The following is a 25,671-nucleotide window of genomic DNA, read 5'->3' on the forward strand; positions in this document are numbered from 1 at the left end:
GTCTCCTCATGCAGTTCCCAGGCAACCACCTTCGCACACCCAGCATCCCGACACCGCGCCATATACGTCACAATGGGCCCCTTATGGCTGTCCGGCTGTACCGTCCAGTACAGCGTCACTTCGCTCCCCGCGGCGGCGCGAGCGTGCAGTCCCGCAGGCGAGCAGCCCGGGGCGCCGCCGTCGGTATACCCGCTGCATTGGAAACCAATGACTGTGACGTCCTGGACGGAGCTGTTGCCTTGGATTGGGCGGGAGATGCGGGAGATAGGGGGTGAGACGCAGGGGTCGTAGTAGGGCTAGTGAAATTGGTAGGAGACGCCACTAATGGTGGCGTTGTCGACGTAGCCGTGAGCGCTGGCGAGGGCGGCGAGGGTGAGGAGGAGGAGGAGGACGGGGGGAAGGGGGAGTATTTTGGGGGTCGAGGGGAAAAAGAAAGAATGATTGTGAGTATTCGCGGTGAGGCTTGGTGGAACGGTGGGGCTTTGAGACTCTTATGCTGAGGTGAGTCGATGACTATCTATCCACCAGCTGCAAAACGATCTCCTACAGTAATGTGGAGGGACAGATGAACATTGAGTGTATTTCATATTGCAGTACAGTCTCATTCTTTAAACCTGAACTTTGAGACAGTCCCCTGAGTCCCTTGGCACTTGGGCATTCCACTTCGCAGACTGACCAACTTCGCCAGTCTTACATAAAGTGCGGACCGACGGAATCAATGTTAGAAGCCTAGTTCTCCGGAGCCACTGCTCATATCGAGGATAATTAGCGGAAATTCTTATATGCTTCTCCATAGGTAGCCTTAGAACTTTGGTCGTGGGCTCGGGGGTGTCTGTTGAAGTGCCGCCTTTCACTCCCTCTTGAGATTCGTTGAATGTTACGGAAGAAGAAGCAATTGGGCGGCCATTCGGGTTTAGTCTGAGAAGTGTGTCTTTTGGTTGAGTTCTGCTCGAGGGTGTCTGTAGTTATCGCCGTTCAATCGCCCTCTAGGACGCTTTGAAGTTGGAGGATATCGTGCTTTCATTCATGAACCAAAAGACGTTAGTTAGGTTTGACGGAGTATGAATACCTCCATTCTGATTCCCTGTAGTAACTAATGCTAATGACCTGATTTACAGCATCTGGACCTTTACGTCGTATTGAAAATTTGACACCGTTACTAAAAGACTTTGCATGGCAACAAACGGGTGCGGAGAAGGGCGTGGATGTCGAAGCCGAAGGGCTTCAGACGTCGTCACTAAGGTGTAATCAGAGATGTGGACTTGACATAGGACCTATCTTCGCGACCACGAATTTTAAAAATGGGTGGGACCTGTAATACTCCTTCTGGTCTCGAATTAGAGCATAATGCTTTATCATCTCTCCTCATTGATAGACCGCGATGTCCTCGCAAGGGTCAATAGCACAACCGCGGCCTCGCAACACCCCCAAGCCAGCCTCGTCCCTCAGCATACCATCACAAACCTAGACTCTCTAAGCTTCTACACAAAAACCGCCAGGTCCACTCACTCAACGGACATATGAAGCTCGACTTCAACGGCAGCGTAATCGTCCGACAGGTATCACGTCCCTTACTCGCCCTCGGCGCATAGCAAGTGTGCTTCAGCAGCTCTCCGCGACTCCCGGTCCCTCGATCATTCGCTTCTTCGATTGTGCAGCTGAAACCGGCCACGTCTTCTCTGCCTTCGCTCTGACTGTATCCCAGAAGCTATCCCCACCTTCGCTGATGCATGGGGAGTCGAGGAACAGAGGGCTATACTTGTGGATAGTCGCTGGGGAAAGTGGAGGGAATGGTTGCTAACAGGCTTGTCGTCCTCAAGGGTCGGCTGCGTTCTGACAGGCGTGGTGGTGTCCCGCGAACCAGACGGAAACAGCCCTGAGCTTCACAAGGTCGGTTCTGAGGAGGTTGAAGTTTAAAGGATAGGTCTTAGCTTACAGCTCGGGAAAGAATGTAGCCAGAACTCCAGAAAAGCAGACTGCGAGGAAAGTACCAAAGCTGGAGCCAGCTCATCTTCCGTATGGGAAGTCGCGTTTAGCAGTAGAGGAGTCTGCGTGAGGAGCGCCCTCGGCTTCTTCGTGAATATCTTCGTTTGTCTGGGCATCTTCGCTGGCCTGAAAAGTGTCTTTGCCCGATTGAGAAGCTTCATAAACCGGAGAGGGGTTTTCGCTCACCAGAGGAGCGTTTATGGACGAGACGTGAGGCATTTTGCAAATGAAAGTTAGAACACACAGTTCTCTTCAAGTTTCTTACGTGACACAATTCAAACATCGATTATGCGGTCGTCGCACTGCCGTCTTAAGACTTCAAAAACAGAAAGACATACATCACGTGATCTTCAAGCTATGGTAGAATCGCGATAGCAGGTACTTATAGATTTCTCATGATTTTTGAAAGAGAGGAAAGGCATACTGGAGAGATGTTGAAGCAGTAAGAATAACTGAACTTACCATGACCTCACCATACTATTGACTTACCTCCTGACAAGCAGGTGATGGTTTAGAGTTGAAGCTCGCTAAACGCTGATTGGTCGACGATACTGGCCAAACTCACCATTAATCAGTCCTCAAAGCTCAAGCCTCGCTTCGTCCTCCACTCTCAAACCTACTCGCACATGTCAGTTACTTCAAGAACCTGCCACGTGCCTGCTCTCACCTGAATCGCACCCCTTCCCATCTTCAAACTCTAACCCGCACCACCCCCCACCTCCTTCCCCACAGCCACTCCCCTTCATCAGTCCCACCAAAATCACAGCCCACGAGCCGCCCACCTCGCTCCGAACTGCCCCATCTGCCCTTCAGCGTCGGCAGCTGCCAAAACTGATCTTCGCAGGATCAGGCCACAGCCGGCGATCACAATCCCTGGTGCTGCATGGGTTTCTCCTGCATCTCCACTGACGTCATGCATCCCTTCTCGAACCGCCGTAGAATGCCCTTTATGCACGGAAGCCCTCCCGCCCGGAGAAGCCCACGAGAAACAAGGTCTCCGCCAAGCCGCGGACGCAACGTTAGAGAATCAGGGCGGATTTAGCGATAGTCTTGATTATTATTCAATCGCTCTCGCACGAGTTCGAACTGGAGATCTGCGATGGGGTTCCACTTAAGCTCCACTTGGCGATCGGCAACCCGGAAGCATGGCGGGGAGGCGTGTGTGGTTGGGCTGAGGCGAGGAACGTGGTGCGGGATCGCGAAGGGTTGATCTGACAGCAGTCAGGGTCGGGCGAGCAAAACGGCAGCGGAAGGGTTCCGGAGCTGTGAGAGAGTATTTGGCCGATGCAGGGCAGAGCGCGCGGAAGATCTGCAGCTGAGCGGTCGTCTTGGTGGTGGCGCGGCTAAATGGGAGGAGGGTGAGGCGCCGGCGTGCGCTGATTGGCTGCGGGTTGGGCGAATACTTTCAACTCTGACGCTGCGCTGGAAACGATTTCCGAACTCGGGTTCGTCGGTTCCTTGATACTGGGAAATTGGTATGTGGCTGTGCGCGTGTTTGCTCGCCAATACTTGATGCTTCTGTCTGCCGCAGACGGCGATCGGCCTCAGATCTGGTAAGACAGGGGACGAAAAGCAACGTGTGCTGTACCCACCATCGGTGCCAGCGCGCGGGGGGCAGCGCATCAAAGCCCGCCGGACGCTAGAGTGGCAGGGCAGGGTGACATCGGAGTGGGATGCGGTGAGTCTCCTGCCGTCATTCAACGATTGCCGGTAATCTAGATGCTGTTGATCAACCCCAAGAACCACGTTTCTGGGTTGCGTGACAGATTGCGGATTTCTAGCCGCCGGCGAGATGGGAGCATGCAGCCAATGGCGTGACGCCAAAGAGATCGACTTTTGGGAATGGTGGGGGATTGACTTTAATGCTGTGCGCGATGATTGATTTGATGACCGTGATTGATGGGTTGCACGTGTGCCGATTTGTAACGAGCAATTGATATCTGAGTTCCACATCGTTGTAGCCCTTCGTCAATCCGATTGCGTGCGCGCAGCTTCGTCGCTGCCCTGCTAACGTTGTCGTGACTCGACGTCTGCAAGCTCTGGGCTTGGTGGGAGGTGCTGAAAACGTGGACTGAGTCCAACGGCTCATAATTTTTCAAGGACCTCAAGTGTGAGGGTCAATTTCAGAAGAACGAGTCAAAGGAGGTTACCCGAGAATTACATGCCAGATCATGTGACGCAGGCACCAGATGTCAATAGCTTAGGAAAACACGCCGTCGGCTATTTGGCCTCAATGCTAAATTACACCAAATTGATAGCGCATTTTGTGGAGCGAATAGATGATAATCGCTCTCATTTCTGTAGTGATGAAAGGCCCTTTTCTGAAATACGGTAAGCGATTGCACAACCCTTCTCACATGCTGTTGAGTTGGTGTTTTCTGTTGGTAATGAAACGGAAATACTTCAAGCCGACTCTTCCCCACGTTTTCTTGAGGACCAAATCTAGCTTTGGATAAACGTGGGTCCGTCGGCGACGGCGCCTGTCGGGGTTCGTTGAACAAAGGCCCGAAGAGCTATTAGCCTCGTCAACTGTCGTTTTACAGTTTTTGATAACGTACCAGAGCACCTCAAGCAGTGCTAGGCAAGCCTAGAGAGAGTGTTTATCTAAAGCATATGAGATTTTAGCAAGAGGCACAGATTCGTGGACTGCTACTTTTTGTTCAACGAACGCTGCCTGTCAATGATGTAGGGCCGTTGTATGCTAAATCGAACCGGCAGGAAATCAAAGCTGCATCTGCAAAGAAATCCGCCTGGATTTTCTCTATCACGGTTCTCGGCAGTTAGATGGGATGAACGTCGAGAGAGTCCAATTTACCGTATCTAGTAACCGCTGATGGTTTTACTGGGTTTTGAACCTCGGCTGAACTCTGGGGTAGTTGCGAGAGCCTGGCACCAGTCTACGCCGTAGTGGGATGTAGGTAGTTCGGTAGCCGCATCAATATTAGCCCGAGATGGTGGTGGTCGAAGCTCCAGCCATAGTGCGCGGAAATCCAGTAGCCGCGCAGGATCCAATTAAATCGATAGTTTCGTTTCGTCTGGATGCATAATAAAGGGGTGCCTGAAAGGAATGCCTCAGGTCTATTTTCGCACTTGGTTCAGGTTTCGAACACGTAGTTAACGCTATTTTGTAGGTGGGGCCGGGCTTATACCCGGCCGAAGCCGTGCTTTTAGAGTTTGACAGACTGACAGACTGTTAGATGCGTGACAGCAGGCCAATATTGCAAGGGCTGTCTCGGGCTAGCGATCCGAGACGTTCTGATACCGGAAGGACGCGAGACGTTTCGAGCGTCAAAGGAATCCCGAGTGGGGAAGTCAGACGGTCGGCATCGCGAAACCCATTATCTAAGAAATACCGACAGCATGGGAGTGGCGCACCAAGGGAGCACTCGGCCAGATGGGTATTCCCGTGGTGAAGCCAGCAAGTCATTTGTGCGACGTTCGTAAAAAATGGTGGGATTGCATTTCAAAGAACCGACGATAAAAGGCGGTCAAGCCAATGGGTTGACGCGTCATGTTACTAGAGCACGACGTCCGTCCAACTAACCTGGGAGCAGTTCGCGATAGACCTGGAGGTGGGCGGGCTGTAGGGCGAGGGGGGCCTAGCTGACGATCACCGTTGTGAGTTTCCAAAAGCGACGGGAGAACGACGCCCGCCAAGGCATGACGGCAGCTGCGCGAAACTCAAATACCTGGCTTGTTCCGAGGCTAGTCATGGCGTGCTTGACAGCGGTAGGGGCGTTCTCAAAACGTGCGCGACTCGTGGGTGCAGGACACTTCATCTGAAACTCCATCGTTCTTCTTCCTCGCCATCCGAGCGCGGTCCAGACGATAGATCCTTCGACATGGCTATTTCCCTGTATGAAAGCCATCATGCCTCTGCGGTTGATTCCCGTAACTGCGGTTGCGCATCCGGGGGGACAAGGTCGGGCATCTTCCTGGTCCATGTAACGGGAAGTGGCATGTACCGACGACGACTTCAACCCAGATACCAGGACGTTGCGGCTGCTGTGGCCTGGTATCTGGGTCGAAGTGCCCATCAGCTGGAAATCGTGAGGCCCCTTTCGGGGTGGAATTCCAGCAACGGCGACGAGCCAATGGGCCGGCGGTAGAGTGCATGCGCTGCAACATCTGTACGCCCATGTGCGGTGTCCTAGGAACGGGGAGTCGTCACTAGCCTCGCAGCTTGAGGATTGACGATGAACGGTGAGGAATGTCTAGCAATTCTGTTGAGAACGCTGTAGAGCAACGCTGCACGGGCTCGTACCCTGCTGGCAGTCGCCTGTGGAGGTGATGTTCTGTAGCACAGGACCACGGATGGCCATTATCATTATCGTCTGAACATCGTATGCCTGCCCTCTGGTCCCGAACTGTCAGGATGCGGGACCACTCAGGAGGTGCTTTGGCGGTTCACACGAAGCTGTGAAGGACAAACGAGCAACGGGCAATGGCGCAAAGTGTGACGTGAGGGAGGGCCTGTCAGGCCGCTGTGGTGTCACGGCATCCTTGACGATGGCGTTGGTCCAGATGCTGGATCGTCCCTGACGGCAGAGCGCGACACGTCCCAAAACAGCCTGTTGCTTGCTCGCTGCGTCAAAACGACACGCAGAAGGATGAGGTTCGGCTGGCTTGAAGGGCTCCACCAAAGCCCTCGAAGCCCCTCGAAGCCCCCCGCATCGGTGCTATGGCGTCCCTGACGGGCTGGAGTGGACGATGGCAGGTGGCAGGGCACGAGGGCGGACGGGCACACGACGATGTGCTTGAAACCGCTGGCGAACACCAGATGGCGTTGGTGGCTTGATCTGGTGTTGCGATGCGTCTTTCAGCAACATGGCCCCGATGCAGCGCGTAGAGCAGACACGGCAAGGCTCGACGCGGGGCTAACCAAGTGAGGCTGCCCGGGTGTCCCATGCCTTAGCCCTGTTACCGTGCGCGTGGAGAGGGTGTGCTGGGAGTGCGCTGGGTTGCGCTGGGGTTGTGCTGGGTCGGAGTCGGTGATGGGTGGATATTTTTGGACCTCCCAGACGCTGGCCAGCAGTCGTGGAATTGAGCGGCCGCTTGGCGGTGTAGATAGACGATATGGCGCTACGCATGACAGGTGCTGCGAGATGAATGGCGCAAGCGGCGCTCCTCTGCTGCGAGCACCCTGCTCTCTCTCAATTGTCTCGCCCTGGTAAGGCGTTACTATCCCACGGCCTGTCAACGGCGGCAGCGGTGACGCTGGGAGGTGTAGCACTCGGCCGGCCCGCAGAGTGCCATCGCAGACGTTGGAGAGCACAGCCGCTGTGCATGGCAGCACGGCGGCCGGCGTCCCGAGCAAGCGGGATCGGTCGGGGGCGAGCGAGAGACGGCACCCTGTTCCCTGCGGCGTGAAGAGCGGGATGCGTGGAGATGCTCGGGGCAGCCATCTCGGCCCGGTGATTCGCTGCGAGGCGCGCCCCCCATCTGGTCGGCGACGTCTCTCCTTGGCCCCTGCGCTGGGCCATCGCCCGCATCGCCCGCAGAAGGACTTGGCACGTCCGGGACGCCTGCCGAGACGCGGATGCCGAATGCTGCACCTGGGCACTAGTTTGTCGTGCCCGATTCGGCGCTGCGAGCACTGTTTCAAGTGCCATGCCGCCCGGACTCGGCGCACTCGCTTGCGACGACGTGCCGTGCGTGAGCCGTTGCTAGAGAAGTAGAGCGGCCGGCCATGGACATCATGTCTAGGGACGTACGCAGTCTCTCTGGACTTCCGAGGGCGAGCAGTGACTTCGAGACACCGCAGAGCCGGCATGCGAACGGCGATGCGGCATCGAGTCGAGCATCCGATCGCGAGCCGACGGGGATTAATTGCTGGCGTCGAGCTCCACCACCCAAAACCCTGCGCCAATCGCGCCTCAATCTTGACCTCCGCCAACCTCGACCACAACCGCATCCCCCGACCGCAGTGTCAAACCTGTCAACCACCAGCCAAACCCGCCTGGCCAGTCGTCTTGTTTGCTGGCCCACCCTTTCCTGCCGTCCTGTCAGGCACGCAGCCCCGTCTGTCTCGGCATCGATATCTTTGCAGGCCGTCTCCGTGTGAGGGATCATCGCACGGCTCGCCACGTCCAGCCTCAACCTCAACGGCCAACGCCCCGTGTCGGTCAATAGTGTTGTGCACGAGCGGCTCCCCTCGCCGTCGTGGCGTCGTGGGAGATCACCCGCGCCGACAGAGGAGGCCTTTTCTTCTACTGGTCCTGAAGCGTGTGCCTTTTCCATGCCTGTTTCCTCTTCAATCCCGCTAGTGCGTGGCTAGATCCAATCTCGCATGGCCAAGACCGAACAGGATGCCGGCCACCACTTGCTTCCCGCGCGTTCCAAACGAGGTCATGCACGATGCACGACCTCCCTAGATCCAGCGACATGCCGCCCACGCGGGAGCAGCAGCGCCAAAAGTCTGCAAAGTCGTTCACCAGGCCATCTCGTGCCGACGGCCTGTGAGACGACGTGATGCTAGCTGACGTTGGCCGACGTTGGCGGCCAGGCTGAGGTGCCGTGATTGGCCAGGGCGTGTGGGCTGCCATTCACGATGCAATTCACTTGAAGAAGCAACCACCATCCGACTTCGCGCTGCTGCGGTCGCTATCCATCTCGATATCTCTGTCAGCCCTGCTGTAACAGATGCTAGCGCGCTGCGACGGCGTTTGAGGCGTCCACTGCCGTCTTTCAGAGCTCGAGGGCTGGCGACAGCTCCAGCAGCTGCCTCGCCTGGCCGGCAGTGGCGGACGCGATGACGCTTGTCTCAGCGGCAAGTGGGATGTGGGCGCGAACTGCGAAACACAGACGAGGTCGCTGGCCGAGGCAGATGCAGATGCAGATGCAGAGAAACTTTAGGGGATTGCAGAGAACGCTCGGATGGGACGGGTGCCACTCGCAAGCAACGGAGTCTGCTCCTGCTTGTCAATCTGCCACCATTGCATCTTGCACAACCGCCACAGATGAGGCTCAGTCCCGCGTTTGCAGAGACGATCGGGGCGGGCGTGTCGCTTCGCACTGCTATCTCCTGTCAGATTAAGCATATCGACCGCATCGCGGCGCGGAAAGGGCGACGGGGATGGCCCTGTGTTGAGCGTCACGGCGAGTCAGCTGCGGTGGGCGCGATCTGCGTTGGGGACGTGGTCCAGTGGTGGTGGAGGTGCCGGGAACTGGGCTGGGGAGGTCGGAGCAAGCCCTGGACGGGCCCTGAGGACAAGAGTGCAGTGGCCCTACGGTGGCGGCATCGTCCATGTCCATCAGTTGTACGTCGCGCGCTCCATCACCGGCCTCGACGACAAGGACTCCGCTGGCGTGATGGGTGGTGCTATGCTCTCGGAGAATATAGGCCAAACCTTAAGCCCCTCACGGCACGCCGCCTGCGCTCTTGCAGCTGGTTCTAGTGGTTTTGCGAGCTGGCTGCTGTCAAGGCGCATCTGAAGCGCCCTGTGGTGTCGCTCCCTCTGTGCAGGAGCCCTGGTCCTTCCGACGAGCCTCCTCGCGCCGTGCTAGTGTCGAGTGGCCTGCGACGGGAGCTTGCTAATAGAGCCCTGGCAGCGTACCCAGTGGACGGCCCGTTGCAGTTCGCTGTTGCCGCCATCGAGGACGCCTCATCCCGCCGTGGGCTCCACCTCTCAGCACTCCCTGCCCTTCGAGTCCACTCCCACGTACATAGCCGCTCCCAGGCCACGCTGACTGCTCTCCTGCTCCCGACCGCGACACCTCACCTGTACGTGGACCAGAGCATCATTAACACGCTTGCTATCGCTGAAGAGTGCCTGACCGCCCTCCGCCGCCGGGCACTGGACCAGACCATCACTTCCCAGTCACAACGTCCGCCCGCGGCGGCGCCACATAAGCTGTCTGTGTCCGCATGAGCCTGCTCCCGGCGGCACGGCCATCTACAGCACATCTAATTACCTCTGGTGAGTCCTCAGAAATTCATGTTGAATCACCAGCCCGTGGTGGGGCCACGGTACGCTTCGCGATATCCCCAGGACTAATTCATCGTTTACCCTCCACCGCCAATATCATCATTTTTGCCTGTTCGTCAAGAGTGATTCTTCTCAATACACGCCGAACCCAGGCTTTCTGTCAAATGGTCATTTTTTCGGCAGTTATTTGACAGTCACCGACATACGCTGCCATCGTTCAAGTAGATTCTGACTGTCGAGCAGATTTCAATCATGGAATACCTCACGCTCAAAGACGTAACGGACCCATACGCGCAGCTCAAGCCGCACGTTATAAACGGCACGCTGCCCTCCATCTCCAACGTACGTCATAACTCATCTCTTTTTTCTCTCTAGCTGCTCCAGCGACAAAACCTGCACGACTTCTATGAGACGAGTCCTTCGCGAGGTCCACCCCCGATATCAATCGCACTCTTTCAGAGCTTGTACAAGAAGATTTCTCGGGCTCGGGCGCTCATTTAGACCGCCGTCTCTCAGCGCTGCTACTGCTACATTGTCCTATCTCGCGTCCAGAGTATGAGAACCTCGAGGCTCTGGGGAGTCCTGAATGGCAGCTTCTAAGATTGCGTACTCTAATCACGCTTCTTGAACTCATCCCCTACGAGACCGCGCTACCTGCTCCACAAATGCGCTTCGATGCGCGAGTTGTTGAGATCGAGACTGAGCTGATCTGACGTGGAAATGAATAGGGCTGCCCACACCCCCAACGCCATTCTCCACCATTCCAGGAGGGCGACATCTCGCGAACTTCCGGCACAGTCCTACCGGGAATTGAGCAAGTAAGTCAATTTCAGTAACAGCCCGTGGTTGTGTGCGTTTCTCCACCGCTTGGGTACTTTAGCCTACCGTCAGACGTCTCAGCCTGCCTACCGGAATAACCGACGGCCTCCTGATTATCGCAGACTCTCAAGGGGATATTCGCGCACCCCAATCCGTGGTGAAGATGCGTATTGTCAGCCACCACCAGACTAACGGAATTCTAGATGCTTGGGAACGGCAGGAGCGTGCAAACACCACCCACAACGCCAGTACAAGTGCAACCTCCTCTCGTGCGCGGCCCAATAGAGCCACCGGTCGGTGCACATGGCTTAGAAGAGTCTAATGGGGCTACCAAACGGAAGCGAGAGGATATAGACGTTCTCCAACGGCTGAGGGTTGTGGACGATACGCAGCGACATGACGCTTCCAGGACGTCTAGGCCCTACTTCGAACCACTACCAATATCAACACCAACACACGTCCAAAACCCCGCTGTCTTCGACCAGCAATATCGCGGGGCGCCACCACCGTTTCCTAGTGCTGCACCCTCCAGGTCTAATTCACTGGGCTATGCTAGCGAGGATTCATTTGCTTCCAGGTCGTCATGGGCTCCGTATGGATCTCCACAGAGTCCTCCCTTCTTCACCACCCCAAACTACCAACAGCAATCTCATCAGCATAACGACTACCAATTTCAGCACATGGCTGGCGTCGATGATGGACAGTTCCAGCGCAAGCGTCGAGGAAATCTGCCCAAGGAAGCGACCAATATCCTCAAGACCTGGTACAATACTCATCTGCATTCGCCATACCCAACTGAGGAGGAGAAGTATCAACTAATGCATCAAACTCAATTGACCTTGAACCAGGTACGTCAGGGTATGCATCAGCCCCGCTGAAGAAGATTTTTAGTATCCTTGACTCAGCATGTGTCTGTCAATTTGGACATCAGCCTATGTCCCAGCCCTTTCTAGCTACTAGCTACCCCTGCTTTGATCGTATATTGTGGTCTAGATCAAACCTTGCCCCTCTTTCTCCACCGAGTTCCCCACCTTCGAGATCACACCACGATTGGCCTGCCGGGAGCGTTACAGGGTAAAGCTAACTGTTTCACAGGTCAGCAACTGGTTCATCAACCAGCGTAGACGTAACCCGAGCGCTCGCAGGAACGACTCGCACCAGCACAACGGCTCAATCACCTCACAGGCGCCAGTTCCTCTCCCACAAAATCTGCCCCAACCGCAGTACTACCAGCCCACTGCGACCCACCACCAGCTGGAAAAAGGCACTGCGCAGCTCCAACACCATGGCCATCTGAACTTCTCTCGAAGTCCACCCTGCCCTGGCCAACCCAGCCTCTAATCACGATCCCGATAAACGACATATTTGATACTTTGAAGACTTGTGCTTCGCGGCGTTATGGGACTGGGTGGAGAAAAGGCGCACTGCTGGAGTTTGAATGGAGTGAGAGTGTCTCACAAAAAGGGTTTCTTATTTGCCGTTTCGGCTGGTTGCGTGGGGCTTTTTCTACATGGATTCGATTCGGTCTGATTTCACGGACGACTTTCTCGACGGCTTGCTTCTCTGGAGCACTTTCCGATACGAGATTAAAGGTGCCTGATAAGCTTTCGGCTATTAGGAGCTTCCCGGACCCCATTCACCGCCCTCAGTCTCGATCTTGGGATTCAGCCGTCTGATCTTCGTCTTTCGTTTCCACCTCTGCTGTCGCTTCGGCTTGCCGATGCCAGTTTAGGATCTGTTCTGGCCAATTCCCCCACCTCCTCTTCTCGGCCCACTAAAAGTTAAGACACTCGCTTGCATGGAAATTGGCGTTCACAGATTATTTTGAGTTTACATTACATACGGCGTTTGAACTCGGGAGTTCGAGTCTTAGCTTTCGGAGCTGGATTCGACTAGACGGGAGGGTCTTGTATATACCCCAACTGGTCAAACTTCACGACACATGTCACACATCCAATCGGAGAGTAGAGTTAGTAGAATTATGTGTATGGTTATCCCCCTATTCCCTTACCCTCGAGGTGTGAACGTAATTGTGGTCTGGAGTGAGACTCGGAAAATTGGAAGGGGAAAAGGATGTGCGAGGTCCAAAGTTCGTAGCGGAGGATACTCCGAGTCGCTTATATCATAGTCGAACTTGGCTGTGATGTAAGTGTTCCACTATTCCCATGTTCTGGCTCTCTGCTGATTCTACGGCTCGACCATCGCTCTCCGCGAAGGACGTGTCAAGGCTATCGAGGTGGGCTCACCATGCTATGGTATACGGCTTTCCAACCTCTTGAAAACGCAGCAATGGGCAACGCTGGAATCCGGCTTCACCACTCTGCGCAAACATGCAGGGCCGAAATACTTGCGCGATTGGGTTTTATCCACACTACAGGGCAGAGGGATTGTGTGGCTAGGGGGTCCTGTATGAGGTAACCCCTCCATATGACTGCAACCCTCGCGTGGCCACTCCCACTCTGACTCCACCAATGCTTCCGACCACGAGCAGATTATCTCTGCCTCATGAGACTATTTCGCCCAACCAAACCCGCAGGTCCTTCATCGAGATAAGTTTCCCGATTCTGCGTCCTCCGACTTCACGAACTGTATGATCCTCAATGTTGCAACCCGGAACATGCGTCCTCTGTCAAATCAACAGGAAGGTTGAACGAGAGGTACCATGGCCGATATGTTCCCGGAGGGCTCTAGGCTGTTTCACGTTTTGTTGAGGGAGTTTTCCCGCATCGAACTCATCGACACGCTGACTAGCTCGAGAGCTGGCCCAGAGTCATTGAAACCTTGGGCGCTAAATGTTTCTTCTCGCCCATACCAGGCTACTGTTGTATCTCTGAGACCTAGCGATCACCTTTCGTACGACGTCGTACACCGATATCGAGATCAGGTCTGACTTTGATCGAGATTTGGAGACGGAGAACGCGAGTGGGAATTATATGCACTACTGCATCGTTGAAACATCCATTTATCACTTGGACCTAGTCTCTACCACTCTTCCAAACAACAACTCGTCCTATCTAGGCAAATCGAGAAGTCCTAAGCACGACGACCCACCTTCCCCACCTTCCTAACCCTAGACTAAGTTCCATCCCGGACTTCATCACACCGACAGCAAGATCGCTGAAAACGTTCTCATATCCGCTCAATAGCCTGAGGGCTCCACCTTTCCATCCGTCCATCTCTTCCCCATCCATCTCATCCCCGCCTCTCCCCCTCGATGCACCTCCATTTTTCCTCTGTATGTTACAGCGTCATGCCTCAAGCCCCCGGCCCGGCCCCCTTCCCTCCACTCGAAAGGAGCTAAGCCTCTAGACCACGCGGTCCGGACCGTGGCTCAACGGCTGGTTCCGGTAGTTCGAGTTGCGTAATGCCCCACTTTGAACCGTGGCTCAGGGGGGAGTAGCCGTGATTTCAACTGGGGCGAGGGATTGACTTGCTTCGTCCAGCAGAGCGGCAGAAGAATGGCTGAGATGGCTTTGGAGCAAATAGAGGGGCCAGGAGGGGGTGGGTGAGAGGGGAAAAGCGTGGAAGGTGGGTGTCACGTGACTTTGGATGAAACTGGGATCAAAAGGGTGCTGCGTATGGGAGGGGTGGATGGAAGAAGGGAGTGCGAGAGGGCAATAGAGAGCTCCGAGGTAGGGCGTAGGGCTTAAGAGAAGGTGTGGCACGTCGAGGTTGCGGTTTTTGGTGATGGAGGTGACTTGACAGCGGGAAGTTGGAGTTGAGAACGCGGACCCTACGGTTTTCTTCTCCTGGTCCGCGCGTGAGTCTTCATGTTCGATTGTTCGACTGAGGCAAGGGGGTGTGCGATGAATGATACCTTTCGACCTAAAGTGGGGACGTGAGGAGGTTTTCTTGCGTAGTCCGTCACTTTTGTGAAGAATATGAGATCACGAGGTTGAGTTCTGCATTTTGGTTTTCGGAAATCACGACGAAGCATCGGGTACGAGGGCTTAAGAGAGGGGTTGAGGCTCTTCTGTATCCGGATATCGTAGCGGAGTGTAATCGCGCCTTGACGACCTAAAGACTACTGAGATGAAGGCTTCGGTTACGATGATTGGCGAAGTGATTGAAATCAATTTCGGGGTTGAAGCGACTGAAGAACGTCTGAGACGACGAGAAGATTTTGGAATATACCAAAAGAACGCTTGCGCCTTCTTTCGCTTGGTATCCATTTTTGACGCTGTGCAAATAGCGCGCATAGAGGTGGCGCGGAGCAGAGCAAATTTGATGTGAATTTCCGATGTCGGATAGAGAATTGCTAAGATAAGACCCTGACGGGAGCTCATGCAGTTCGAGAAGGGTCTCAGAGGCTTCCAGATCACTTAAGATAAGTCCATCGTCGTCTTGATGAACGTACAATGCCTCGTCATAGGAATCCGTACACTCGTTTACCGCTGCATGAGCTTCATAGTATTTTCAGCATTCCGAATAAGAGAGAAATTCGGCATTTTAGACGGCCAGTAAACTTGCGAGGCTACCCCGGACAGCGTCAATAGGGTATACGCAGGTTGGAAGTGTATCCGTTTCTATTAGTACGTTGGAGCCCCATAGACATTGTAGTCAATGTCTTCTCCACATACGGCTAGCGGAGACATAATAAGTGTGGGCAATATAGTAACTCACCTTTCGAAACATCGCTCTTCCCACTCATCAATCAACAACAACATCCCAAGTATCATCAGCCCCAATCATTTCACGACATTTCAAGCTAAAGATTGATTATGGGTGAGTGCAAACGCAGCGAGGATGAGAAAGTCACTAGCAACCCCTGCGATTCAGTCATTTTCTCGGATGGCAGTGGCCACGAACAACATTTAGGAACAGCAAATGAACCTACAGCTTCAGACTAGCACAGCTACCGCATACATCATGCCGGTTCTGACCTCATCGTGTAGATGCTCATCCGCTGCTGAAATTGCAGAGCGAAGATGATTTCATCGATGCTGATACGGCATTGGGCTTGAAAGACAGCATCTGGAGTACATCCAATTTCTATGATCAAAACGGCTCTGGACAAAGCTCAGGTATGAGCACGAATTTTTCACAATCTCATACTCGCACGTATGCTGCTCGAGTTGATAATCCGCCCACTGCTGACCCAACCTCTGCAGATGCGCGTTCACTGCTGCAGCCCGCGGAGATGAAGTCGAGCTCAAATCCAAAGCGCAAGATGAAGTGTACCTATGGACCATGCCAACGCTACGGCCACGATGAAAGCCAATGTTGGTCTAAGTATCCTCATCTCAGCCGGCTGAAATGCACCTACAAACCTTGCCAACGCCAAGGCCACGATGAAGACAGCTGCTGGTACAAAATTCCGCATCTTGCAACGACCTTTGAGAGCTTACTCAAGATAAACAAAAGCAAGGGTGTTATCTACAAGCACAGAGCCGAACACGCAAAGATCAGAGCGGAAACCTTTACCTACCACTTGGAGACCGTGGAGCGTGCGAGATTGAAAGTAGAGCGCCTGGAAATAAGAGAAGTAGCTTTTGCTAGCCCCTTCAAGTCATCATCACCTCCTACGAAATCCAGGGTGGCCCTTCGAATGGCCGTCAGACCCTCATCTTCGACGTCTTCTAGTTCGAGATAGACTGCGAAGACGAGCTGCCATCGCTTGAGACCAACAGCAAGGCCCTGGAGGCTACGGCTGCAAACGTGTTTTATGATCTCCGGAAAACGATTTTCGGGGTCAAGGGTGTTGCAAAGCACTTCGAAAAGATATATCGAACCGTCAAGGGTGCACTCGCCGAGTCAAGCAATGAGGGAAAAGGAAGAGCCGTGTTAGTTGCATTTCAAGGAACCAGCGGATCACGAGCGAATGTCGTTTTTGCAGACGAGCTGTGGCTTAGACTGGGGCGGGATGGATACGGGACCCACATCTACCACCGGGGGCTCGCCCGCTATTTAAATCGCTGGTACTGGAATGTCGATAACACTCGCGAGGTTAAGCGGGCAGCTGCTAATCTGGATCGACTGAACTGGAAGAAGGCCAAGCGTGAGAAATCTAAAGGAGAGAAAGCCAGGACGGAAACAGTCAAGTCAGGAAAAGTCAAGCCATCGAAAGCCAAGACTAAGAAACCCAAAGCCAAGGCGGAGGAACCCAAAGCCAAGGTGGAGGAACCCAAAGCCAAGGCGGAGAGGGCCTGTTGGGAGAAGGCCAACTGGGAGAATGCTAAACAGATAGCCATTGATTGGGGGACTGTCGAACCGAAAGACGCCGACCCGAAGGACACTAAGCCGGCCTCAGGTTTAGAGGAGGTCGATTCGGATTGGGAGAGCTTTACAGAAAAGGCGAGATGGGTCAAGCTCACCACGCGGGCTAAGAGTAAGTCTAGTAGGGATGATCAGAATAGTTGAAAGCACCGTAACGAAGACTTCGATGGCACGGGAGGAAGTTCCCTTTGAATCACTCGCGATGAGCTAATGTAGAGTCCTCGGCCCACGTTGCTTGTCCCTCGTCTCATACCACCAGCATGGCATCGAGTGATTTTTCCAATGTCAACGAACGAGCTAAGCAAAATCAAGAGCATAGATTCACGTGGGATTAAGAGCATGGGTTCTGGACTTGGGGCCAATAGGGACGCGTTCTTTACTTTCCGCGGTATGCGAAGACATCGCAGCACAACTAACGCCCCGGAGGAGATGACGACTTTACATACAAACGATTGAGGCTGCCTGGATCTACTTTGTCGGGGATAGTCGTATCAAAGCCCCTACCACTACCACCGGTCATCCGGTGTCACATACCAATGATCACATGCACGCAAAGCCAGAAGTGCCTAAGATAGCATATCAATGACAGCGAGTCTTTATGCTTGATCAGGTCTCTCGTGAGTAATGAAGTTTTAATACCATACATTTCCTTATATCGTTCTCCGACATCTTGAATTTTGCCTACAGAGGAGATCACGTGACTAGGATCTCTAGCGAGAGCGCGGACTTCAGCCCTGTCCCTAGTGCCTGGACTCGGTCATCATTCCTTCAAGAACACTTTGAGCTCATCTCTTCAAGAACACCCTGAGAATCCCTTAGAGTAGTGGGTTAAGACCAGGTCAGTCTCAATCAATTCATTGTATAGTACAACGCGAGCTTTGAGAATATCATCCATCTCTTTCCAATTTAACGTCTTGCGCTTTTGGAGAGAGCTTACAATACCCCTCCAAACGGCGGTGAGTGAGGGGTTCTAACCAATGAACTTGGAAGATGGCTGCCCACGCCCAGTTTTCAATCTTCCAAGGTTGCCGGTGCAGAATTATCCCATAGTAAGTAGCGGTGAGCGGTATCCTGGTTCAGCTGAGCCGTAATCCAAGTATCTTGCATCACACCCCGTCAAATGTCAACCAATAAGATCGTGAGATGATAACTTGCGTGCTCGTCATCTGACCATGAACATAACGAGCTGCTGCTAGGCAGATTCGGCGAGGTGTCTACCAATGACAAAAAGCCTTCCGGCTTGATTCGCTCATTTGTGAGTAATTAGGTATTAATACTCAACATCGCTCGCCGATGTCTAGACCTTCACCCTTCTCGGCGTGGGCACGTGCTCTGTGTATCTGGGCCAGGCGATGGTACTTCAGCCTCGCCGCTAATGCCTGGACGTATCCATGATCTCTTCAATATTACTTTGAACAGCAATCGAATTGATGATATACTACCAAAATCGAGCTCATTTCTTTCCCCACACGAGACTTCAAGAACCCGTTTTTCTCTTTCCAAGTCAAGATATTACGTTTTCGGAGACTACTTGAACCTCCGCACAGGCCTCGATACTTGGGTGCTCGCGACCAATGACATCGAAAGATGGCTAATCGCCCCCAATATCTAGTTTTCAATTGTCGACATCTTTTAAGTGTTTGAGCCGTAATTTCAGTGGTTCGGCGAATAGATCAAAGCGATGGCGGTGGGCACATGCGCGGCTGACTCGATACTGTGGAGAAGTCTCGCTCGCTACCAATGAAACTACAAGAAGGTTGTCGGTGCCTGATTTTAGATATCCTTTCTTTGCACGCCCGCGTTCGCGGAGACCCGGAATGAGCCGTGAAATCTACGTCGTAGCCAATGAAGGTCATTAGATTAGGGCTGTGCTCGATTCTAGTCTCGATCCTGTTTCCGGTGAAGGTGTGGCTTGCGCCGCTTTGCGGGTGCCTGCAAAAGTGCTCGTCAGTTCCATGAACATTCAACGCATTATCACTTTTCCGACCCAGATTCTGACCCACCTGAAAGCTCTCAACACATCGCCGGGACAAATTCGCTCTGAAAAGGTGTTTTCTAAAACCTCTGATTGGCAAAAGGAGAAAATTAGCCCTCTCTCTTCATCGCAGTATTGTGAGTTTCCGTAAGAGTCTTCACAGTTGCATCCTATTTGACTACCTACAGCCAATCACGTCGACACAAGACTACTCACACCCAAATTTCGACTTTCAGAATGAAGGAAAGTGGTGACGGGGATAAGCTGTAATACAAGACTATCAGGAAGGCGGAAGCGGCAGCTTCCCAGCGCTAGCTACTTCACTGGGCAGACTCCGAAGTTTGATTTAACGGTTGCTCATGGCCAACCAGGCTAAAGAAGGGTATTAGCACCCGATCTTCACTTCGAAGTCGAATACGCCTGGGTGTCGATGGCGAGCCGTACTGTGCCTAGGTGGGCGACTTGCATATCCCTCGTTCAATTACGAGTCCGGGTGGGTGACCTCCGGATCAATTCTGCTCTTCACCGGAAATCGCAATCCTAGAGTTTGACCGGAGGAGCAAATCTGCGTGCAACCAATGAGACAGTAAGACTGCAGCCCACTCCCAGAATTCAGTTCTTTTGATGGCGACCGCTATGTCCCGGATTACATGATGAGCCGTAATGTGGATGACTTGCATATAACTCGACCAATCACAGAATCTGGCGCTCAGAGAAGGAGCCTGAGGCCTTTATGCGGGTGCCAAGCATACCCCAGGTCAGCTCCTGGAAACGGGTGGAGTAGTGTCGAAGCGATGACACGTGGCAGGCTCTACGAAACTTGCTCGCAGCCAATGGTTCGGACATGCTTCCGATTTTCGGCCAAATCTGAAAGAATGAGCCGCGATTTAGCTACGCCGTTGAGTGGACGGGTGGAAACAGACTACAGATCCATTGCTCTTCCAATAGTAGTTGAAACGCCTGACTAGGACTCGTAAGATCGGAATAAGCCTATCTGCACTCGGTCCTCAGCAATCAACGTCTGCTTTACCCTGTCATTCCCAGCGCTACATGAACGGCACTCGTAATCAGAGGGACCTAAATATGCCACGTTTGGGCTGATGGCTGGCACGGTACTTTGTGAGGTAAGCTTGTTACTGCTCTTCGTCATGATCACTAGAAGACTCGAGCGGACGACATGGCCATTATCTACTTCCGAACTTCGACTCCCAATCTACAAACCAGGGAAAGACATTACTCTATCGTCAAAGACGCGATGCTGGTGCTTGGCCTTGCTCTCGTCACTTTTGGGATCGAACAGACTGAAAAAGTCTGAAGCGATGGATGATGTAGGAGTGTACTTTTTTTTTTACCACTCATAAAGCTATGAGATCGTCGTTCGCTCTAAATTTTAGGTCTTTGTCATCTTCTAAGGAAGTGTTCAAACTGTCGTAACTCAAAGGTGGAATATTAAGGCTGTTGACTGACTATGGAGCACACTCGTCATGCTTTGGTTTTACATATTTTTTCGCGAGCAAAAGTTCTAGACGAGGCATCAAGGCGAACGCGGTTAGATCATAGATGGGTATAGAAATCTAACCGCAAAAGCCATTTCAGTTTAGCCGGCTGTATGCGCGTTGACTGGAGATGAAGACGGAGAAGTTGAGCGGATGATTCTGAAGTGGCCAGCCAAACCAAAGCACTATGCTGTCACTTGATTTTCCTTGCGATTGAGGTTTGGGAACGATAACCGATTCGATGTCAACAATACCAGCACAACGAGTGAGCCTCAGAGTGTACGGATGACCGCGATAAAAGGGTAAGATGAAGCAGCTTCCCTTGGTAGGCTTGAAGCTGAGCTTGACTGGTGCTAGTTCCATGGTGTACATAGGACGGTAGGACCCATAAGCTCGCAAGGAATTTGACTGCACGCAACTTTCACTTTCCACGAGCTAGCGGGCGGGCTGGTTATAACTGACGTGGAAGCAGCACTGATGAGCCTTCATTTGAGGCTGTGCATGATCTTCTTGGACGTGTTCAGCTACTTATGCGAGCATGAGAAAGTTAGCTCAGTGGGTTGGGATGCAGACTCACTGGTTAAGTCGTTCTTGGTTAGAATGTGTTTACGACCAACGAGATCAAATGAGGAATGATAGAGACCAATGAAATCCAAAGTAAGTCACTCGAGGCCATATTGCAGTTCTCAGTGAACGCCCCAAGTCATTGATTCATAGCACACGGAGGCGCAATTTGGGGCAGTGCAAAACGCCTTGCATAAGTTCAGCCAACCATGAATGAGATGGAATGTACCCTAGTGTATGAGGGTCAGAAGCGCTCCCGACTGACTGCTTGGGATCAGTGAGATCGAAAACAGGTTGCGCGCGCCCTCATTTCAGTTCTCAGGGTGGAAAGCATCATGCATAGTGTGAGCCGTAATTTGGGGCAGTGCACACTTCTTGCATATCGTGGGCGAGGCTGAGTTGGAACGAAGACACGCCAGGCAGCGCTGCGGTAGGGTCTACTTGCAACCAATAATACCACAAGAGGGTCGCCGGCACCTAAATTTCAGGTTCGAAGGCTGAAGAGCCTCAACACTTTCCTCCCTAGTTAGTTGAGCCGCGATTTACCTAATCATGGGGCCTTGCGTTATCATTGGATCCTTAATTGCATTCGACTTGAGAAGCAGCGCCTGTATATACATACTCTAGAAATGGTCCTGCACGTGACCGGAAAGATTTCTGAAGTCACATACCTTAGAATGTCGTGGCCGCAATCTTCACCCGAAATATATGTTAGGAGAGTATCAAAACGATGACTCATAGACTTGTACTCCTATAGCGCACACGTGAGCTTCTGGCTGAATGAGATTAGCGATAAATATCTCGATGATCGGATGCTGGTATGCACGATGGTACTTTATTGCTTCAAATCAATAGAGAATCAGAGATAATATAAAACTATCACATCACGTTAATAAGGCTTAGATTCAGTTGAATTAGTTGAGGATGTTCGGAATCTTAGTCGCGAGTGCTGATTGCGCGGCTTGTTGCTCTTGTTCTTCTTGTTGGCGCAAAGGATGAAGGCAAGTCTGCCCCATCTTGGATTTGTGGTGATTGTCCAAGATGTCCGAGCGGGAAAAGGCCTTGCCACAACCCCAACGGTCTCCATTTTTCAAAGGCCCACTGCAAAAGTAATTCTTCATGTGCCCTTTCTCGTGACGGATGCGATCGCTGTCCCGAACGAAGCTTTTCCCACACTCACGACATCTATAAGGCCGCTCAGTTGCATGGGTCCGGAGGTGCGACGCCAGGTTGTTACTTTTCGAGTAGATTTTGGAACAATGGTGGCATTTGAATTCCGTTTGTCGGACTCTTTTCGTCTTAGGCGGTCGTCGCGGTTCCGCCTCTGGCTCCGACTCAGAGGCCTCAACCGGTGCCGCCACGGCTTCCTCTTCGGAAGTTTTGTTTGCCATGCTCTGTTGAACATCTTGATCTGTGGGAAACTCCTGATCTTGAGCATCTGGGACTGGATGGGTCTCCTTCACGTGACGATCTCGTTCTCCCGCCGATAAGAATCCAAAAACGAAACCTGTGCAGGATTCATCCATACACCGGAAAGGTCGCTCATGTTGTGTGACGTGTCTGTCTCGTTCTTCGGTGGACTGGAAACCAGTTGTGAAGAACACACAGCTAAATCGCGGGCATTTGAAGAGAAAATCGCCGTACTTTTCCTCAACTCTTTGCCGGATGGAAGGCTCGATCGGAGACGCCAATGTTGCTTCTAGTACTTTGCGAACTGTGCCGACGGTGTCAACCAAATCCAGAGCAATTTCTTCCTTTTTCATGTTTCCGAAGAATCTTAGCTGTTTCCTTGATGAGACTACTGCTCTCTCAAGTTCGTCGTAAAAAGGCAATGATTTGAAGGCCTGGAGTTTCTCGCTCGTTCGTTTTGATATTGCAAAGTTGGTGCTTGGGGAAGTCCAATGCTGGTCGATAAAAGCCTCTAAAGATTCCATGAGCTGTTTCATTTGGCGTTCGTAACTAGCTTCATTCGAAATACCAGCCTCAAGATGCCGAATCCAGTAAAGCACAGCGTAGTCCATGAAGACGTAATCTCCGTCCAGAACACGAGTTTCGGAGGGCGGGTCCAAAAACGCAGGGAAGTTCAAGTAGTCAATACACAGGGTCGCCAACTTCATATCTTCAGCTACTAGATCGACATGGCCTTCGTCAACTAGGAAGCTGTTCGATTGGATTAGCGAATACGTCGCCAGACCAACGCGAGAGATCTCTAGACTTACAATTTTGCGGTCAAATGAACCAGCTCCAGGGTGCCATCTGATCGTAGCTCCACCAAAGACTCACAAAGGTCTTTTGGGGCAACCACGAACTTGCGACGTTCGAGCTCAACTGACTGGTCGTCCAGATTGATCGATTTTACACCTTGTATTTCGTGCCATTTGAGTGGTCTCTTTGCGCATACCAGCAATCCAAACAGCATTAACGCATCCTCCATCCGCGAACGAGAAGCTTGTTGGTTTATTCTGACCATAATTCGGCGGTAACTTCGGTCTAATCAGCCAAAAGGCCAAGCTAGATCTATGTGGACTTACGCGGCATTGATCTCCTTTGGAAAAACGTTTGGTTCAAGTTCTTGGTCCAAACCGACCATCGAGGTTTGGCCTGACAAGTTGATCCATATCAACTTTGCGAGCAAGAACATGCCTTGTTGCAGGTTAGCAATCAGCATAGATCAAACGAAGAAATTGATCAAAATGGACCTTTGACGGAGCTAGCCACATTACTAGCTATAGTCCTTTCCCTTTCGTCTGAAAGCTTGAACAGGTCTTTGAGATTATTAGCCTCTACTCGGCAGTATTCTTCAATGTCGCCCTTGTTGTCGTCGGTTGTAATTTTGATAGAGGCAAGGCCCGAGAAGTCTTTTCGGGCAGCGCTATCATCTTGGCTGACGAAAAGACAACGCAACCTATCGGGCTCACTGGATGGAAGATCTTCAACCAGCTTTCTGAACCATTGGGCGATAATCTTTCGCTCCGCTCTAGAGCATTCGTCCAAGCCGTCGACGATGATATAGGCAGCCTTGCAGTTTGCGAAGGCATGGACTAAAAGCTCTTCGACAAGGCTTGGTGAGGTTAGGACTGGCTCAACGCTGTCGCAGCATTTTTGATAAAGGTAGAGCAGTAAGCCTTTGTCTTGCTGAAGGAGTTGTGCTAGCAAAGTACGAGCAAGCGCGATGAAATTGTCTTGGCTGGGTTTGTTGTGCTTGCAATAGAAGAACAGAGTTACTGGCTTAGACGCGAGCTTTTGCGTTTCCTCTACAACGAGGGAAGCGAGTACGCTTTTTCCTATCCTATGTTAGAGTCCCGTTCCAACAGCATTCCTAGCAGTTAGAGGCTCACCTGCTCCGGGAATACCGTTGAGCCACAGAAGCGGGGGTATCGTTGCGTACTGAGGATCAAACCACTTTTTGAAGGTAGGATTGACTAAGAGCCACCTTCCGGTGCCAGGGTAGTCTGCCCTTATTTTGGAAAGATGGTATTGATCGGTGTCGATAGAGGTGGCTCTAAGCCAATTGTACACGGAATGTGATCGGCGTAATTCCTCGTTCTTGATCTCGGCCTCAAAGCGGTCGTTTTCTATAAGCCTCGACTCCCTAAAATCTTCGATCTGGGAGAGAGTCGCTTGATTTTCGATCAAACTCCGATGCCGGGACATATTGGAAATAATGCCGGAGAAACGAGACTTGTAGGTCTTCCAAGTTGCATCGAACATCTGCTTCCATACTATACAAGACGATTTAGCAGACTATGAATGATCAGGAGCAACTGTACTCACGCGGCTGTTGGAAATATGCCAATGCTATCCGATGAAACTTGAGTATGTCTTCATACATCAGAGAAAGGACTTGGACCATATGTGGTTTGCTATGGAAGAGATCTTGGTACTGCAAAAGCAGAGGCAGGCTTTCTCCGATATTCTCATATGTATCAAGCAATTCTGTGAAGGCTTCGGCGTAGGCGCTCGCCACCTATTTGTAGGAAGTAAATCTTTATCCATCAATTGCACGTGAAAGATCATACCTGTAATAAAAGTTTGATAGGGCCCTATCCACACATCAGCTTTGAAGTCATGCAGTGAGAATACAGGTTCATTGACACGTAATCCAAGTTTGCAAGGAAACGCGTATAAATTACCCAAACAAATGCCACAAATTCACTGCTATTGCAGAACACCTCGACAACCTTTCCGTATTGCTCAATCGCCTCCAGGAACGGCTTCAACCGGTTCAAGTTCTGCAGCCGGCGTTGCGAGTGTTGTTTAGCTTGTAACTCTGCGATACTCTGTTTCAGGTCACTAAAAGTCGTCATTTTGAAGTTGTTCTGGTCTTTCTTCTTGAGATTTTTCTTGAAGTCTTCTAAGGTTCGATCAAAGGCTGATCCTTGACTGGTAGCCATCGCGCATCAAGTACACCTGCTTGTCGGCGTCAGAGGCTCTCCAATATGCTTGCGACGAACTGAGCAAGATGTAAGCTCATCAGTTTGAACGATGGGTAGACTTCCCAACCCATCTTTGAGGCTCTCACCTAACACTCTTACGTGGAATTAGCATACATACCTTCGTCCCACAGTCAGAATTCAAAGTCAACGAAAATCATGTCTCGGTCCTTAATGATTTCCCGCTGACAGCTTCGTGTAATGTGGCCGCGGCATACTTGCAGGATTAGAAGGTAAGGCTGCATCCAGGCAGA

The 25,671-nt window shown here is 52.2% G+C and overlaps 3 protein-coding genes across 3 annotated transcripts; 2 read left to right on the forward strand and 1 right to left on the reverse strand.

Moving 5' to 3' along the window:
- Nucleotides 1-11,425: 11,425 nt before the first annotated feature.
- Nucleotides 11,426-11,861, forward strand: BDZ99DRAFT_337349 (Homeodomain-like protein; the record flags this gene model as incomplete). Its single annotated transcript, XM_033714313.1, has 2 exons — nucleotides 11,426-11,581; nucleotides 11,829-11,861. Coding segments are annotated over 2 exons (189 nt in total), but the record flags the coding sequence as incomplete, so codon positions are not given.
- Nucleotides 11,862-15,454: 3,593 nt separating this feature from the next.
- On the forward strand, nucleotides 15,455-17,462 carry BDZ99DRAFT_500554 (uncharacterized protein; the record flags this gene model as incomplete). Its single annotated transcript, XM_033723727.1, has 3 exons — nucleotides 15,455-15,458; nucleotides 15,629-16,287; nucleotides 16,317-17,462. The coding sequence occupies 3 exons, from the start codon at nucleotides 15,455-15,457 to the stop codon at nucleotides 17,091-17,093; spliced, it is 1,440 nt and encodes a 479-aa protein (XP_033574293.1). The 3' UTR covers nucleotides 17,094-17,462.
- A 4,370-nt stretch (nucleotides 17,463-21,832) lies between these two features.
- Nucleotides 21,833-25,378, reverse strand: BDZ99DRAFT_536747 (putative zinc finger protein; the record flags this gene model as incomplete). The annotated part of the gene is made up of 8 exons (XM_033726591.1): nucleotides 21,833-23,144; nucleotides 23,204-23,467; nucleotides 23,516-23,627; nucleotides 23,684-24,268; nucleotides 24,323-24,706; nucleotides 24,759-24,951; nucleotides 25,004-25,027; nucleotides 25,118-25,378. 8 exons carry the CDS (start codon nucleotides 25,376-25,378, stop codon nucleotides 21,899-21,901), a joined length of 3,069 nt encoding a protein of 1,022 aa, XP_033574294.1. The 3' UTR covers nucleotides 21,833-21,898.
- Nucleotides 25,379-25,671: the final 293 nt, after the last annotated feature.

Source organism: Mytilinidion resinicola (assembly GCF_010093595.1).
Source record: "Mytilinidion resinicola strain CBS 304.34 unplaced genomic scaffold BDZ99scaffold_14, whole genome shotgun sequence".
In the NCBI taxonomy this organism is placed as follows: Eukaryota; Fungi; Ascomycota; class Dothideomycetes; order Mytilinidiales; family Mytilinidiaceae; genus Mytilinidion; species Mytilinidion resinicola.